The sequence below is a fragment of the Trachurus trachurus genome (genome assembly GCF_905171665.1).
Source record: "Trachurus trachurus genome assembly, chromosome: 3".
Taxonomy (NCBI): domain Eukaryota; kingdom Metazoa; phylum Chordata; class Actinopteri; order Carangiformes; family Carangidae; genus Trachurus; species Trachurus trachurus.
The window spans coordinates 1,053,872-1,070,376 of NC_139893.1; the positions used below are offsets into that span (position 1 = coordinate 1,053,872).

At 39.8% G+C, this 16,505-nt stretch overlaps 1 protein-coding gene across 1 annotated transcript; it reads left to right on the plus strand.

The window, feature by feature from the left end:
* The first annotated feature begins 7,194 nt into the window (after positions 1-7,194).
* LOC311004934 (RING finger protein 148-like) lies at positions 7,195-12,177 on the plus strand. The gene is made up of 2 exons (XM_083997163.1): positions 7,195-8,716; positions 11,465-12,177. Exons 1-2 carry the CDS (start codon positions 7,979-7,981, stop codon positions 11,951-11,953), a joined length of 1,227 nt encoding a protein of 408 aa, XP_083853289.1. The 5' UTR covers positions 7,195-7,978; the 3' UTR covers positions 11,954-12,177.
* The last annotated feature ends 4,328 nt before the right edge of the window (positions 12,178-16,505 follow it).

The window sequence follows — 16,505 nt, forward strand, 5'->3', positions numbered from 1 at the left end:
TTTTTCTGGGCCATTGTGAAAGTTCGTGCTTGCGCACTACATTCGCTCACATGTCATGCCCCCTGTCCTTAAAACCTAGTGACGCCCCTGACGTGCCCCCCTACACATTTGCACACCTGCTGCTTTCGGTAGAACTGTTTGAAATGTGAAAGGGCTAGGAATTTACTTTTGGTGTCTATATGTAGCTAACAGATACATGTACATATGTATACATGTAGTAAAATAATGAATGAAACACAAACACTTTTTCAATAATAAAGCCTAATGTCAAAAATGACCCAACGTGCCCCGCTCTCCCCATTAATACAATCTAGGCTACATTTTGAAATCCACTAATAATAAATATAACCTAATATGACCAAGACACCTAAAAACAAAAACACGGCCGTTTTTATCAATTTACAAGCAACTGGGCAACACACAGAATTCTGGGCACTTCTGCAACACCCACATCCTGCCACTAGGGGGCGCTACTCTCTTATTCCAGTGCTCTACTCTCACCCGGAGCAGATTAGCCGTTCAGAGTAAGTTACCATGGTAACTCACCTCGGTAAGATTTTTTTTTTTTGTCGGTAATTTTTAGATTTATTTTGAAAACTAAAACCGGAAGTGAATGCACAGCCACCTCGGTAAGAACAGAGTGGATCCAGCTCAGCTTTGTGATAGCAGAAAGTCAGAGTTAACCCTGAAGTTACATCCCAGATCTTGGTGATCCTGCTCCTACAGGTCTACAGGCCTCTGGTCTCAGGTCTCTGGTGAGTCCAAAACGGAATCATAAGTTGCATTTCCATCAGCTGTTTAGATACAAGTCCGTAGATGGAAACACACAGGATTCGAATTTCTTTTAATGCGCATTTCCCAGTCATTCAAATCACTTTGGATGGAAACATGGCTATAGGCGCCATGTTTGTGTGGTTCACACACGTTAAAGCAGCTCTGTATATTTAGATATTTACATGTTTGCTGTTTAAAGATCGAGTCTGCAGGGTTTTACTAAAACAAAACCTAAATATACAGGGTTCCCACTTGTCCTGGAAAATGGTTGAGCAATTTTCCAGTCATGGAAAACACATGGAAAATGAGAAAAAAAGTCAAATGTCCTGGAAAAGCTTCAGTTGTCCTGGAAAATGATTTAGGCTACCACATCATCTACCAGAGCTCTGTTTGCTGTTTTCAGACTCACTAAGGATTTATTTTCTAAAAAAAAAAAAAAGTGCCTAGTGAGAAAACTAGAGACTTTGAGTTGATGAGTGTTTCCAGTGTTGGACACAATGTTTGTGTTGTTCTATGATAAATTCATGTAACTGTAAGAGATTATTGCAGAACTTAGAGCCACAGACTGCAGAACTTTAAACCAGACTTCTGGGGCTGAGAGAGGAAGAAACAGAGAATCAAAAATGTACAAAATAAGGTCCAACTGTCCAGACTGTAGCCGCTGAAAATGTCCTAGAAAATGATTTCAAGAAAAGAGTGGGAACCCTGATACAGACTTCTACAGCAGAAATGCTGTTTCATCATCAGCTGTTGGCTTCTGCTCATGTGGTGGTGACTGTGTCTGCAGCAGAACGCTGTGTTTAAACTTTACAAACCTACTGACTCCACTCACACATCCCATAATTTATACGTTTACAGCATCTTATACCATATGTACAACTCTTACTATTGTTTCTATGTTGTGTCCAGATACTTTGACTGTATTTTGATGTGTGTGTGCGTACATGCAGCCTGTGTGTGTGTGTGTGTGTGTGTGTGTGTGTGTGTGTGTGTGTGTGTGTGTGTGTGTGTGTGTGTGTGTGTGTGTGTGTGTGTGTGGACTTGTTTGGACATGTCCCAGTTTCCCTCAGACCCTCAGAGCAGCGACCTGAGTCCAGACTGACCACAGACACGACGCTGCTGCAGGACGAACTGGTGAGTCACAAACTTTCCTTGACTTTTCTTTTCTCTGGTCCCTGAACTAACCTTTAGTTGGATGTAAACACTGAACATGGGTTATTAACAATGAATGAATCAATGAACAAAATTTTTATTGGTTATTCAGAGAGTATAAACTCTGGTCACAACTAAAGGATAGGGGCAGAAGCCTCAGCTTATAGTATATAGCCCCCCCTTTTCTTACATATCCATCAAAAAAAAGAAGCATGTATACCTACGTACAAACATATGTATCATATACTACACATCTACATGCATAGGTATATTATGCATTCACATACATAGATACAAACATATACATACATGTATCTTTTCAGATGTTTCCTGTTTAAAGGTCGAGTCTGCAATAATAATAGGCTACGTTTTATTTGTATGACTTTTTTTTTTAATGCTCAGAGACACTTTACACTTTAAAAAACGATAAAACAGATTGAATACGACATGATTCTCTCATGTTTTGTTCCTATGAATGTGCACATATGCATATGTGTAATTATGTTTATATGAATATGTTTACGATTATCTGGACATGTGGGTGTGTGTGAACATGTGCAGGCTGTATACATGTGTGTGTGTGTGTGTGTGTGTGTGTGTGTGTGTGTGTGTGTGTGTGTGTGTGTGTGTGTGTGTGTGTGTGCATATCTACCTTTTGTTTTTCTACTCTTGTTGTTTCTTTAGTATCAATAAGGACATTGTTTTCTCACATCTTATTGTAACCACCACCTATTTTTATTCATTACATTGATGCTGCACATGTTCTGTACAGAAAACTTGAAAAACAAAGTGTAAAAAACAACACAGGCTATTGAATTGAATACAATAAATAAAACTGTAAAACAGCTTTAAAACGAGACACACAAACTTGTACGTTTAAAGCTCATTTAAACAGTGTGTTTTGATGTTAGGAGGCGACTCCACTAGTTTCTGTTACTGTGAGATAAAAACACTGAAACCAGATGGTGAACAACAGTGAGTGAACAGCGCCCCCCTGTGGTGTCACACGGGCCATGATCAGTCTCTACACAGCTGAGTGTGGAAACTATGGATATTACAGTTTCTCTCCATTGGTTTGACTCATTTCTCTGAACAGAAATTACATTCTCAAAACTACAAGATCATTTTGCACCATAGATCACTGGTAAAAGTTCATATATCTCTCTCAAAACACTTCACTCATGTGTCAAAACTACATTTCTTTCTCATATATAATATAAATAGTCAGTTTCCCCTTAAAATGCATCGTCCCTTTGGCATCGTGTCACTGTAAGTCAACATGTTTAAATGTTTTATCACTATGGCAGAGGAGCATTGAAATATTACGATTACGATTAGTTAGTTTTTTAGTTTAAAATTATGTATTTAACTGGATTTATTCTAATATATTATTATATTCATATACATATAGATTTATTCTAACATATGATTACTAATCTTTAACTCTCTACATAGTCATATACATATAAAAACATATACAAGCACATTCATACATACAAAGACAAACTGCTTACGAAAACTTTGTTACCCACTGAGTGGAAATTCCTTGGTTTCACCATAGACGTGTCTCACAACAACAGAACACATAGTGACACAATAAAAAAAAAAAACATTTCAAGGATAGAAAAATATAAAATAACCTACAGCAATAAATAACTGTACTTCACACATCACACATTAATTCAAGTACATTATTTCATAAAAGCCCACCACCACAGTACGAATCAAGTTTACAATTGTAGGTCAAACATCCCTCATGTTTCCTCTCAGTCTGAGCCCAGTGCTTCATTCACTGTAGCTACTGGACTGGTTTTTATTGTCTAGATAACACAATACAACTGTGTATTAAACTGACAATTAAAAGGATTTTACAGGAAGAGAAGTCTCCAAGGTTTGACGTCACACATTCGACTCATGTAACTATTTTTATTCACACGTGAAGTAACTTCCATTCATCAGAGTTAGACAAGGCAAGGCATCGTATAGCACATTTCATACCAAGGCAACTCAATGTGCTTTACATAAAGACAAAACATTTAAAAAGAAAAGCACAAAACAGCATAAAAACAAACGTAGAGTTAAAAGCAGGAGCAAAAAAAGAATAAAAAAGTAGAATAAAAGAAAATAGATAAAGTTTAAAGCTCTTAAAAAGAGCTCAGCTATAAGCACATGAGTAAAAAGAGTAAAAGGAAAATGTATACAGCATAATATACTGGAATATAAACACATGAACAAAAACAAGGAAGCTGACAAGTAGCCTACAGTCTGTAAATAAATACATGGTGTTCATGGTTTTATGTTCTTGACTCATTTAGACAACTGAACAGACTATTGTGCATGTGATGACTCATGGAATGAAATGATGCTGACACATTTTAAAATGAGACAAACCAGTGGAGAAAAACTTTACACAAAATTTATGGGAGAGATGATCACGTGGGATAAATTCACAGAAATAAATGAAACATAATGAAATAAAACTGATAATAATCATTAAAACTCAGATTAACAATAACAGAGTGGTCAACTTTTTATTTTATTTTACTGAGAAATATAGAAAAGTACAAGTCAGTGTTACAACAATAAATCATAAGATATGTATTCACATATACCCATACCTATACATGTATGGATACCAGTGGTGTGCACAGACTTTTTGAAGGGCAGGGGCGAAAAGGAAAAAAAAAGGGCACATAATAGCGCGTCCTCGCCACTGAAGAGGCCACTTTAGCACATGTTTTGGCTCCTAGATGTGGCTCCTAGAGGGCACTTTCAGGGCTGCCAAGTTTCTGAAAATGACAAGAGTGAGACTGTAGCGACATGGTGCGTTTGGCAAAAAAAATTTGGCCTTTTTTAATGTCGATTTGGCCTGTTTTATAATATCAATACCTTAAGACTAAAAAACGTTGATTTGGCCTGTTTTAACACGTGTTTTGGCTCCTAGAGGGCACTTTAGCACACGTTTTGGCTTCCAAGAGGGCACTTTATCCCACGTTTTGGCTCTTAGAGGGCACTTTAGCACACGTTTTGGCTCCTAGAGGGCACTTTAGCACACGTTTTGGCCCATTGAGGGCACTTTAGCACACGTTTTGGCTGCCATGAGGGCACGTAATCACGCGTTTTGGCTGCCAAGAGGGCACTTAGCACGTGTTTTGGCTCCTAGAGGGCACTTTATCACACGTTTTGGCTGCCATGAGGGCACTTTAGCACACGTTTTTGGCTGCCATGAGGGCACTTTAGCACACGTTTTGGCCCCTAGAGGGCACTTTAGCACACGTTTTGGCTGCCATGAGGGCACTTTAGCACACGTTTTTGGCTGCCATGAGGGCACTTTAGCACACGTTTTGGCCCCTAGAGGGCACTTTAGAACACGTTTTGGCCCCTAGAGGGCACTTTAGCACACGTTTTGGCTGCCATGAGGACACTTTAGCACACGTTTTGGCCCATAGAGGGCACTTTAGCACACGTTTTGGCCCCTAGAGGGCACTTTAGCACACATTTTGGCTGCCATGAGGGCACTTTAGCACACGTTTTGGCCCCTAGAGGGCACTTTAGCACACATTTTGGCTGCCATGAGGACACTTTAGCACACGTTTTGGCCCATAGAGGGCACTTTAGCACACGTTTTGGCTCCTAGAGGGCACTTTAGCACACGTTTTGGCTGCCATGAGGGCACTTAATCACGCGTTTTGGCTGCCAAGAGGGCACTTAGCACGTGTTTTGGCTCCTAGAGGGCACTTTAGCACACATTTTGGCTGCCATGAGGACACTTTAGCACACGTTTTGGCCCATAGAGGGCACTTTAGCACACGTTTTGGCTGCCATGAGGACACTTTAGCACACGTTTTGGCCCATAGAGGGCACTTTAGCACACGTTTTGGCCCCTAGAGGGCACTTTAGCACACATTTTGGCTGCCATGAGGGCACTTTAGCACACGTTTTGGCCCCTAGAGGGCACTTTAGCACACATTTTGGCTGCCATGAGGACACTTTAGCACACGTTTTGGCCCATAGAGGGCACTTTAGCACACGTTTTGGCTCCTAGAGGGCACTTTAGCACACGTTTTGGCTGCCATGAGGGCACTTAATCACGCGTTTTGGCTGCCAAGAGGGCACTTAGCACGTGTTTTGGCTCCTAGAGGGCACTTTAGCACACATTTTGGCCCCCATGAGGACACTTTAACGCGTGTTTTGGCTCCGAGGGGGCACTTTAGCACGCGTTTTTCAACAATAGGGCCACGAGGGGGGGCGACCCCGTGCCCCCCCCCCCTGTGCACGCCACTGATGGATACATAAAAGTAAACAATAAAACTAAGTTCAAAGTTCAAACAGTCTTTATTATCCCCAAAGGGGCAATTATCTAACTAAACTAAAATGATAAATGTAGCCTAGGTATAAGTAATAACAGAGTTTATTACAGGCCAGTTTATTGAACTTCTGCAGTTTCCATCTCTTTCTTTCTTTATTGTAGAAACATTTTCTCTTCATTTCATAAACTCAAAGAAATAAATCAACTTTTATGGGAGAAATCATCACGTGGGATAAATTCACAGAAATAAATGAAACGTAATGAAATAAAACTGCTAATAATCATTAAAACTCAGATTAACAGAGTTTATTTAGTTTGATTTATTGAACTTCTCTTTATTTCATTAACCCACTTTTCATTTTGAAAAGAGGACGTGAAGTTTGATCTGAGTTTATCTCATAAATCACATTAGATATTTAATTTTACAATCTTTACCCGTAAAAGATTATTTATTGAATGCTCTCACGGTTGTTCAGGTATTAGTCTCCTCCCTCCCTCTCTCTCTCTCTCTGCTGTTTTTATTGCTGCTGTCGTTTCCTCTTCGTCCCGTCACCGGTCGGTCGTAACTCACGGGTTTCTGTCAGCTGGTCGATCAGCTGACGTGCAGTGTTCATGGTGCTGACTCACCTGTGTGGCTCAGGTGTCGACTCGTCTACGACCAGCAGGAGGCACTGCTGCCGGACTCACACAGAGAAAAACAAAGTGTGTTTTTGTGTGTTTTTTTCCTTTGTTAATAGTTAATTCCATTAAGTTTCATCATGTTTGAGGCTGTGAAGTTATTTCAGACGTTGATGTTTGTTCTGTTATCGCGAGCAAACAGCAGCGGCCTCTTATTTACACATCTTTGTCCCACTCTGATATATTATTCAATAGCACATTGTGTGTCTCTCTCTCTCTCTCTCTCTCTCTCTGTGTGTGTGTGCTTTCACTTGTGTGTAAGGAGATACAATGGAAACTGGTGGACAGGTCTGTTCCAGCTCAGTTGTCACTGGTATGTTGTTCCTGCTGCTGTGAACTGAAGCTCAGTCAGTAAATATCACAAACCGTCACTATAAGACTCTCTCTGTGTGTGTGTTTGTTTTAAAATGGGAGTTGCAGACAAACAGTGGTGTGTGTGTATTGTGTTGCAGTGGAACTGGTGTGTTTGCCTTTGGCCACAGAAATAGGGGAAGGAAACGAGTCGGACCAGAAAAGCAGGCGGAGCTGCTGCTGCTGCTGCTGCTGTGTTCGCGGTCGCCTCCCTGCTAGGTAGAGTCAAAGTGTTTATGAGCCGCTCCGTGTCTATGACCTCTGTCACTCACTGGAATTATCCTTATCGGCTGCTGCTTGCTTATCGTGTTTGTGCGTTCTCATACTTTGCTTCCTTGACGGTAGAGGTGTGTGTGTGTGTCTGTGTGTGTGTTGTGTGTGTGTGTATATAGTGTTGAACCTGTTGAGCAGCAGAACCCTGCCCTCTGTTCCTGTAAGGAGGAGTTGCTCGGTGTTCAAGGTTCAGGGAGATAACAGGAGGTGAGTGAGAGAGCAGAGCTGAGCTGGTGTGGTGGTGTTGTGTTACCAAAGGGCTGCGATCAAGTTACTGTTGTCGACGGCAACAACGACTCTGGTGACTCGACCAGGAACTAGGACAGAGAAAGAGGAGTTTTAGTTTTAACAGCAGGTAGAGACGCTTTAGCTCTGCTGTCGTTTCTAGAGGAGTTGTTGAGTCGTTGAGTTGTTGAGTTGTTGAGTCGTTGAGTCGTTGCCATGGCTGAGGCGACTCGGCAACGCCATCGGTCGCTGCTGCTGCCGCTGCTGCTGTGTCTGTCCGGCCTCGCTCGCTGCTCCGCGGGCTTCCTCTTCTGGACGGCGGTGGTGGAGATCGGCTACGTCCGCAACAGCAACAACAACAACAACAATGAAACCGAGACCGTGGACAAGATCTGCGAGTGCGGCGTGTTCGGTCGTAACTCGCCGGTGGAGAAGGCCGCGGGCCTGGTGACGCTCCCCCGGGGGGACGCCAGAGGCTGCGGCGGCGATCCCGTCTACTACGGCCGCAACGCCAGCTCGCCGCCGTGGATCGCTCTGGTGAAGCGAGGGAACTGCACCTTCAGCGAGAAGATCAACGCCGCCAAGCGCCAGGGAGCGGCCGCCGTGGTCGTGTACAACGTGGACGGCAGCGGGAACAGCACCACGCACATGTCGCACTCCGATGCGCTCGGCGTGGTGGCGATCATGATCGGGAACGCTCCCGGGATGGACATGGTGAGGCTGGCGAGGAACGGGACGGAGGTGCTGATGGTGATCGAGCCGGGGAGTCCCCACGGGCCCTGGATGGACACGTACTGGCTCTACTTCCTGTCCATCGCCTTCTTCATCGTCACGGCCGCCTCCATCGCCTACTTCGTGTTCGTGTCCGCCAACCGGCTCTACGGCCTGAGCCGGCACCGCCGCTCGGAGCGCCGGCTGAAGACCGAGGCCAAGAAGGCCATCAAGCGCCTGCAGGTTGATGATTGTTTATTGTTTTATTGTATTCTTTGGATCCACATTAGTCTACGTAAAGATGACCACATTAAATCAAACACTTATTCCAACAGTACAGTGTTTATACAAAGAATTACATAAAATCATTTATCCTGAATATAGAAATGCATACACAAAAACTCAGAATCTTACCAAGAATATTTGTCTTTTTTCTAGTTAAAATGTCATTTCTAGTCAAAACAAATCCAATTATACTAAAAATAAGACTCATCACATAAAAAGTAGCTTGTTTTTAGACACTTTTTTTTTTGCTTATTTTCACTTGAAATAAGTAGAAAAATCTGATAGTGGAGCAAGTTTTTCTTTCTTATTACAAGCACAAAAAACCTGTTTTCACTGGCAGATTTTTCTACTTATTTCAATTGAAATTTTGTTTGAAACAAGTGAAAATGATCTAAAAACAAGTTCATTTTTAGGTGATGAGTCTTATTTTAAGTGGAAAGAGATTAGTTTTGACTAGAAATGAGACATTTTGACAAGAAATAAGACAAATATTTTTGCAGTGTACATGATTATAAAATAGTTACATGATTATAGACGGGGGGGGGGGGGGGATCGAACTGGTACCACTTCACGGTCGGAAAAATACGAGTTTCCTTGAACGCACCATAACAGTCCTCGTCGCTACGTCGCCACATTCACGGCGTTCCTTGGCTGCACACACAGCCCTGCATGCCGTTCTCTCTCCTCATTGGATAAAGGTTGTAGGATACAAGGAAAGTTTTCTCCTGGGCTCAGAGCAGAGCAGAGTGACTGACAGACCCGTGTTTCAGTCCAAACACTCTATAGAAGTGATTGCTGTCGGAAGATACAACTATTTAAGACTTATATTAACACAAATATATCACTCACTTCTGCTTTAAGTATAATTAGATTTTTTTTTAATAGAAATGACATTTTGACAAGAAATAAGACAAATATTCTTGGTAAGATTTTGAGTTTTTGCAGTGTATTAAGTAGTACAATGTAAATGAGTTAACATGATCAAGAGGAATAATATAGCTTTTTACATGATTATAAAATAGTTACATGATTATAGACAGGGGGAGGGGGGGGGGGGGGGGGGGGGGGGGGGGGGAGGGCTGTTCCAGTGAGCTACAGCTCTATACGTAACTGATCTTTAGAGTGGATTGGTTCTAGGTAAAGGCAAGGTGAAGTTGTTTCCTAAGGCCTGCACTGCAAAAACTCAAAATCTTTCCAAGAATATTCGATTCGTCTCATTTCTAGTCAAAACTAATCTCTTTTCACTTAAAATAAGACTCATCACCTAAAAATGAACTTGTTTTTAGATCATTTTTACTTCTTTCAAGCTGATTTTCACTTGAAATAAGTAGAAAAATCTGCCAGTGGAGCAAGTTTTTCTTTCTTATTACAAGCACAAAAAACTTGCTTTCACTGGCAGATTTTTCTACTTATTTCAAGTGAAATTTTGTTTGAAACAAGTGAAAATGATCTAAAAACAAGTTCATTTTTAGGTGATGAGTCTTATTTTAAGTGGAAAGAGATTAGTTTTGACTAGAAATGAGACATTTTGACAAGAAATAAGACAAATATTTTTGCAGTGTACATGATTATAAAATAGTTACATGATTATAGACGGGGGGGGGGGGGGGGGGATCGAACTGGTACCACTTCACGGTCGGAAAAATACGAGTTTCCTTGAACGCACCATAACAGTCCTCGTCGCTACGTCGCCACATTCACGGCGTCCCTTGGCTGCACACACAGCCCTGCATGCCGTTCTCTCTCCTCATTGGATAAAGGTTGTAGGATACAAGGAAAGTTTTCTCCTGGGCTCAGAGCAGAGCAGAGTGACTGACAGACCCGTGTTTCAGTCCAAACACTCTATAGAAGTGATTGCTGTCGGAAGATACAACTATTTAAGACTTATATTAACACAAATATATCACTCACTTCTGCTTTAAGTATAATTAGATTTTTTTTTAATAGAAATGACATTTTGACAAGAAATAAGACAAATATTCTTGGTAAGATTTTGAGTTTTTGCAGTGTATTAAGTAGTACAATGTAAATGAGTTAACATGATCAAGAGGAATAATATAGCTTTTTACATGATTATAAAATAGTTACATGATTATAGACAGGGGGAGGGGGGGGGGGGGGGGGGGGGGGGGGGGCTGTTCCAGTGAGCTACAGCTCTATACGTAACTGATCTTTAGAGTGGATTGGTTCTAGGTAAAGGCAAGGTGAAGTTGTTTCCTAAGGCCTGCACTGCAAAAACTCAAAATCTTTCCAAGAATATTCGATTCGTCTCATTTCTAGTCAAAACTAATCTCTTTCCACTAAAAATAAGACTCATCACCTGAAAATGAACTTGTTTTTAGATCATTTTTACTTCTTTCAAGCTGATTTTCACTTGAAATAAGTAGAAAAATCTGCCAGTGGAGCAAGTTTTTCTTTCTTATTACAAGCACAAAAAACTTGCTTTCACTGGCAGATTTTTCTACTTATTTCAAGTGAAATTTTGTTTGAAACAAGTGAAAATGATCTAAAAACAAGTTCATTTTTAGCTGACGAAGTCTTATTTTAAGTGGAAAGAGATGAGTTTTGATGAAAATTGAGACATTTTGACAAGAAATAAGACAAATATTCTTGGAAAGATTTTGAGTTTTTACCGTGTAATAACTGTTGTAAAAAGTTTAAGTAAAACTTGCTAACTAACTGCTGCCTGCTTGCTGCTGGGTGCAGGTTCGCACGCTGAAGAGGGACGACGCGGAGACGGCGTCGGACTGCCACGTGTGCGCGGTGTGCATCGAGTCGTACCGCGCCGGCGAGGTGGTGACGGTGCTGACGTGCGACCACATCTTCCACAAGGCGTGCATCGAGCCGTGGCTGCTGGAGCGCCGCACCTGCCCCATGTGCAAGTGCGACATCCTGAAGGCGCTCGGCGTGGAGGAGGAGACCAAGGACCTCGACATCGACGCAGAGGCGCCGCCGGACGTCACCGTCATCACCGTGGCCGGGGGAGGAGGAGGAGGAGGAGGAGGAGGAGGAGGAGAAGAGGCCATGTACGAGGTTCCTCTGACCGACCCAGAGAGGCAGCAGCAGCAGCAGCAGCAGCAGCAGCAGCAGCAGCAGCAGCAGCAGCAGCAGCAGCAGCAGCAGCAGCAGCAGCAGCAGCAGCATCTCTATGACAACCGGGCCTTCGAGGGCGAGTCGCAGCCCAGGAGAGGATGAACGGATGCAACAGCAAAAACAACAGCAACCGAGTCAGAAGAGACGCTGCTCTGGTCCCAAAACATGTTGAGTAATAATAATGATAATGATAATGGACTGTGTGTGTGTGTGTGTGTCTGTGTGTGTGCACTGCAAAAACTGCAAACTCTTACCAAGAACATTTGTCTTATTTCTAGTCAAAACAAATCTCATTCTACTTAAAATAAGACTCATCACATAAAAAAGTAGCTTGTTTTTAGACACTTTTTACTTCTTTCTAGCAGATTTTCACTTGAAATAAGTAGAAAAATCTGATAGTGGAGCAAGTTTTTCTTTCTTATTACAAACACACAAAAAAAACTTGCTTTCACTGGCAGATTTTTCTACTAATTTCAAGTGAAAATGATCTAAAAACAAGTTAATTTTTAGGTGATGAGTCTTATTTTAAGTGGAAAGAGATTAGTTTTGACTAGAAATGAGACATTTTGACAAGAAATAAGACACATATTCTTGGAAAGACTTTGAGTTTTTGCAGTGTGTGTGTCTGTGTGTGTGTGTGTTCATGGAGCCGTCAGTCAGTCAGTCAGTCAGTCGGTCGGTCGGTCGGTCGGTTGGTGTGTTCATTTCTGTTTTGCATGAAGAGCGAAGGAGGAAGTGAAGCAGAGAATTTGAATGTTTGAATGTTTGACTTCGAAGCCAAAAACAAAAAGCTACTTTATTATTATTATTGAATCTTCTGGTGATTGATTCTCCTCAGTCGGTTAGTTCTTCTCTGTTTGTTCTGTTTAGTTTAGTTTAGTTTAGTTGTTGTTAGGGACCACACTGCAAAAACTCAACATCCAAGAATATTTGTCTTATTTCTAGCGAAAAATGTCATTTTTAGTCAAAACTAATCTCATTATATGTAAAATCACATAAAAAGCAGCTTGTTTTTAGACACTTCTACTTATTTCAACTGAAAATGTGTTTGAAACAAGTGAAAATGATCTAAAAACAAGTTAATTTTCAGGTTACAAGTCTTACTTTAAGAGGAAAGAGATTAGTTTTGACTAGAAACGAGACATTTTGACAAGAAATAAGACAAAGATTCTTGGAAAGACTTTGAGTTTTTGCAGTGTAGGGTGAGGGTAGAGGGGGGTTATGGTTATGAACACACCCTGACAGGAAAAGCAGCATGACACACACACATTTTACTGTGATGATTGATTGATGAGGCGTTCACTGACTCGTCGGCTGCTGTAGAAACACGTGAGACAGAGTCGACTGTCGGTTGGTTGAATTATGGGTCCTGTTGGTATCTAATGATAAAATATATAATATATAATATATATATATATATACAGCTCTGGAAAAAACTAAGAGCATCTCTACATGTATGACAGTCATTATTCTCTTTTCTTTTTTAAACACCAACTCATTCTCCTTAATGAGGTCATCACCTGAACCACATCTGGTTTTATAGGAAGATTATAAAAACCACTGCTGGGATTAAACATTGACATTATCCCACTAAAACTGGTTTATAAACTCTTCCTGAGTTAAAATATTCTTGCTGTGTGGTTTAAGAATAAATATCAAGGTCTGAAAAGACTTGATATTTTTGTTATTTAGACTAGTTTAGTCATTTTCAGCCAATAAAAGCTCTAAATGACAACATTTTTATTTCAATTTTGGGAGAAATGTTGTCGGTAGTTGATAGAATAAAACAATTTCTTTTTTTTTAAATTTAATTTTACTCAAACACATACTTATAAATAGTAAAAGCAGAGAAACTGGTCATTGTGGGAGTGGTCTCTTTAGTTTTTCCAGAGCTGTATATATATATATATATATTGAGATTGATGTATCAATCATGAACTTATCAAAATAGATAGTTAATATATAAAATACATGATATGTGTATAGTCCAGGTCTTCCAGATTTTTTCCTTTTGAATAATTATTTTTTAATGTTTATTCGATTTATTTTGAACCTCTTTCTGAACATTTGTATCATTCCATCAATAAGTGATCAATACCCCTCTGTCTGTGAAACATGAACTCTCTTTACACAGCTCATGCTTCTTTATTTTTCTATATTCAATCGTTTTCACGACTGTTTTACAGATTCAAAGAGTCTTAAATTGTTCTGTAAAAATGAAGATTACTCTCTGTATTAAATCACATTGATGCTTATTAGAAACGCAATAAATCCCTCAAAGTGAGGCCAACTTTACCAGCACAGGCCTGTGTGTGTGTGTGTGTGTGTGTGTGTCTGTGTGTCTTTGTGTGTGTCTTTGTGTGTGTGTGTGTGTGAGTTGAACACACCCTGATAATCATCACGTCAGCTGTAGCCGCGGGGCCACAGGCGGCTGTTCATACCAGAGCTGCAACAATAATCGATTATTAAATGAATCGTCAACTATTCTGATAATCTAATAATCAGTTGGAGTTGTTTTTTAAAGGAAAAAAAGTCAAATTTCTCTGATTCCAGCTTCTTAAATGTGAATATTTCTGGTTTCTTTGTTCCTTTTGCAAAAAACTCAAAATCTTTCCAAGAATATTTGTCTTATTTCTTGTCAAAATGTCTCATTTCTAGTCAAAACTAATCTCTTTCCACTTAAAATAAGACTCGTCACCTAAAAATCATCTTGTTTTTCGATAATTTTCACTTGTTTCAAACAAATTTTCACTTGAAATAAGTAGAAAAATCTGCCAGTGAAAGCAAGTTTTTTGTGCTTGTAATAAGAAAGAAAAACTTGCTCCACTGTCAGATTTTTCTACTTATTTCAAGTGAAAATACACTTGAAAGAAGTAAAAAGTGTCTAAAAACAAGCTGCTTTTTATGTGATGAGTCTTATTTTTTAGTATAATTACATTTGTTTTGACTAGAAATAAGACAAATATTCTTGGTAAGATTTTGAGTTTTTGCAGTGTAAACTGAGTCTCTCTTTGGTTTCTGGACAAAACAAGACATTTGAGGACGTCATCTGGTGGTTTGAGAAACACTGATTGATGTTTTTAACATTATTTAACATTTTATTTATTTATTTCATTTTAATGTTTATCTCACAGTGACGATACATACAACATTGCCACAAAAAATGGAAAATGCGATGCATACAAGACGTCTAGCTTTGTCCCTGGTCAGGCTTTAGAATAGGATCAAATATACTGAATACAATAAATGCAATAATACAAATACAGTGAATAGGTAACATGAATAAATGAACACAGCTGCAAAATCCAGATTAAACAATTACACAAGTTAAATTTAACATTAAACATTAATAAAGTGTTGTATTGACAATGACTTGAGAGAAGTTAATGACTCCTTTAACACTAAACCAAACAAGTAATTGATTTATCATTTAAATAATTGGCATATTAATTGATAATGTATACACTGCAAAAACTCAAACCTTATTTCTTGTCAAAATGTCTCATTTCTAGTCAAAACTAATTTCTTTCCACTTAAACTAAGACTCATCGCCTAAAAAATTAACTTGTTTTTAGATCATTTTCACTTGTTTCAAACTCATTTTTATTTGAAATAAGTAGAAAAATCTGCCAGTGAAAGCAAGTTTTTTGAGCTTGTAATAAGAAAGAAAAACTTGATGAGATTTTTCTTCTTAATTCTGCTTGAAAGAAGTAAAAAGTGTCTAAAAACAAGCTACTTTTTATGTGATGAGTCTTATTTGAAGTATTATGAGATTTATTTTTGACTAGAAATAAGACAAATATTCTTGGTAAGAGTTTGAGTTTTTGCAGTGTATAATTGTTAGTTGCAGCCCTATTGATCTGTGGAGAGGAAATACAATATAATTGTAATGTTGCTGTAACTTTCCCTCAGGACGTGACAGTGGAGTCAGGAATGAGAGAGAGAAGGAGTGAGATGTTTTCAGCTTCAGTCAGAGTTCAGTTCAGACGTGTGCGATCATGAGCTGCTGTCGATGAATAGACGCCTGAGTAGAGAGGGAGAGTGTGTATGTGTGTGTGTGTGTGTGTGTGTGTGTGTGTGTGTGTGTGTGTGTGTGTGTGTGTGTGTGTGTGTGTGTGTGTGTGTGTGTGTGTGTGTGTGTGTTGGTTCTGGTGGTTTTACACCTGCAGCGCTCTGTGATGGTTCCGGTTTCAAACCCAATTTTGAACCGGTCTGTGCATTATGATTACAAAACAGACAAAAAAAACAGGTTCAGAACCTGAAGAGTTTCTTCCCTGTGAACCGTGACATCATCAGTGGGCGTGGCTTATTCTAGTTCTGCAGGAAGGAGGAGGAGGAGGAGGAGGAAAATACTCTGCAATGGTCTGATGAAGGAACTAAACGTTTGGCAAATACAGAATTTATAGAAAAAAAGCTAGAAAACAGAACAAGAAGTTGCATGAATTTTCCGGTGACTCTTTAATTTACAGGCCGTTGATTAATTAAATGATAAGTAATTGTGTCATAATGTCTAGAAATAGCCTAGAAATAACGGTCAATTTCATAGTGAATGAATGAATGAATACTTTATTTCAAACATGTGAATAATATATTACACTAGTCGATAAAACCCTTTGTGTGTTTGAAAAGGAATAGGAAGAAGCACCTTCTCCAC

Bases quoted from the DNA above. Each gene is read 5' to 3' on its own strand.
- LOC311004934 (XM_083997163.1), top strand. From the start codon at position 7,979: ATGGCTGAGGCGACTCGGCAACGCCATCGGTCGCTGCTGCTGCCGCTG. The intron at 8,717-11,464 runs GTTGATGATTGT...TGCTGGGTGCAG, and splicing joins AGGCCATCAAGCGCCTGCAG to GTTCGCACGCTGAAGAGGGA.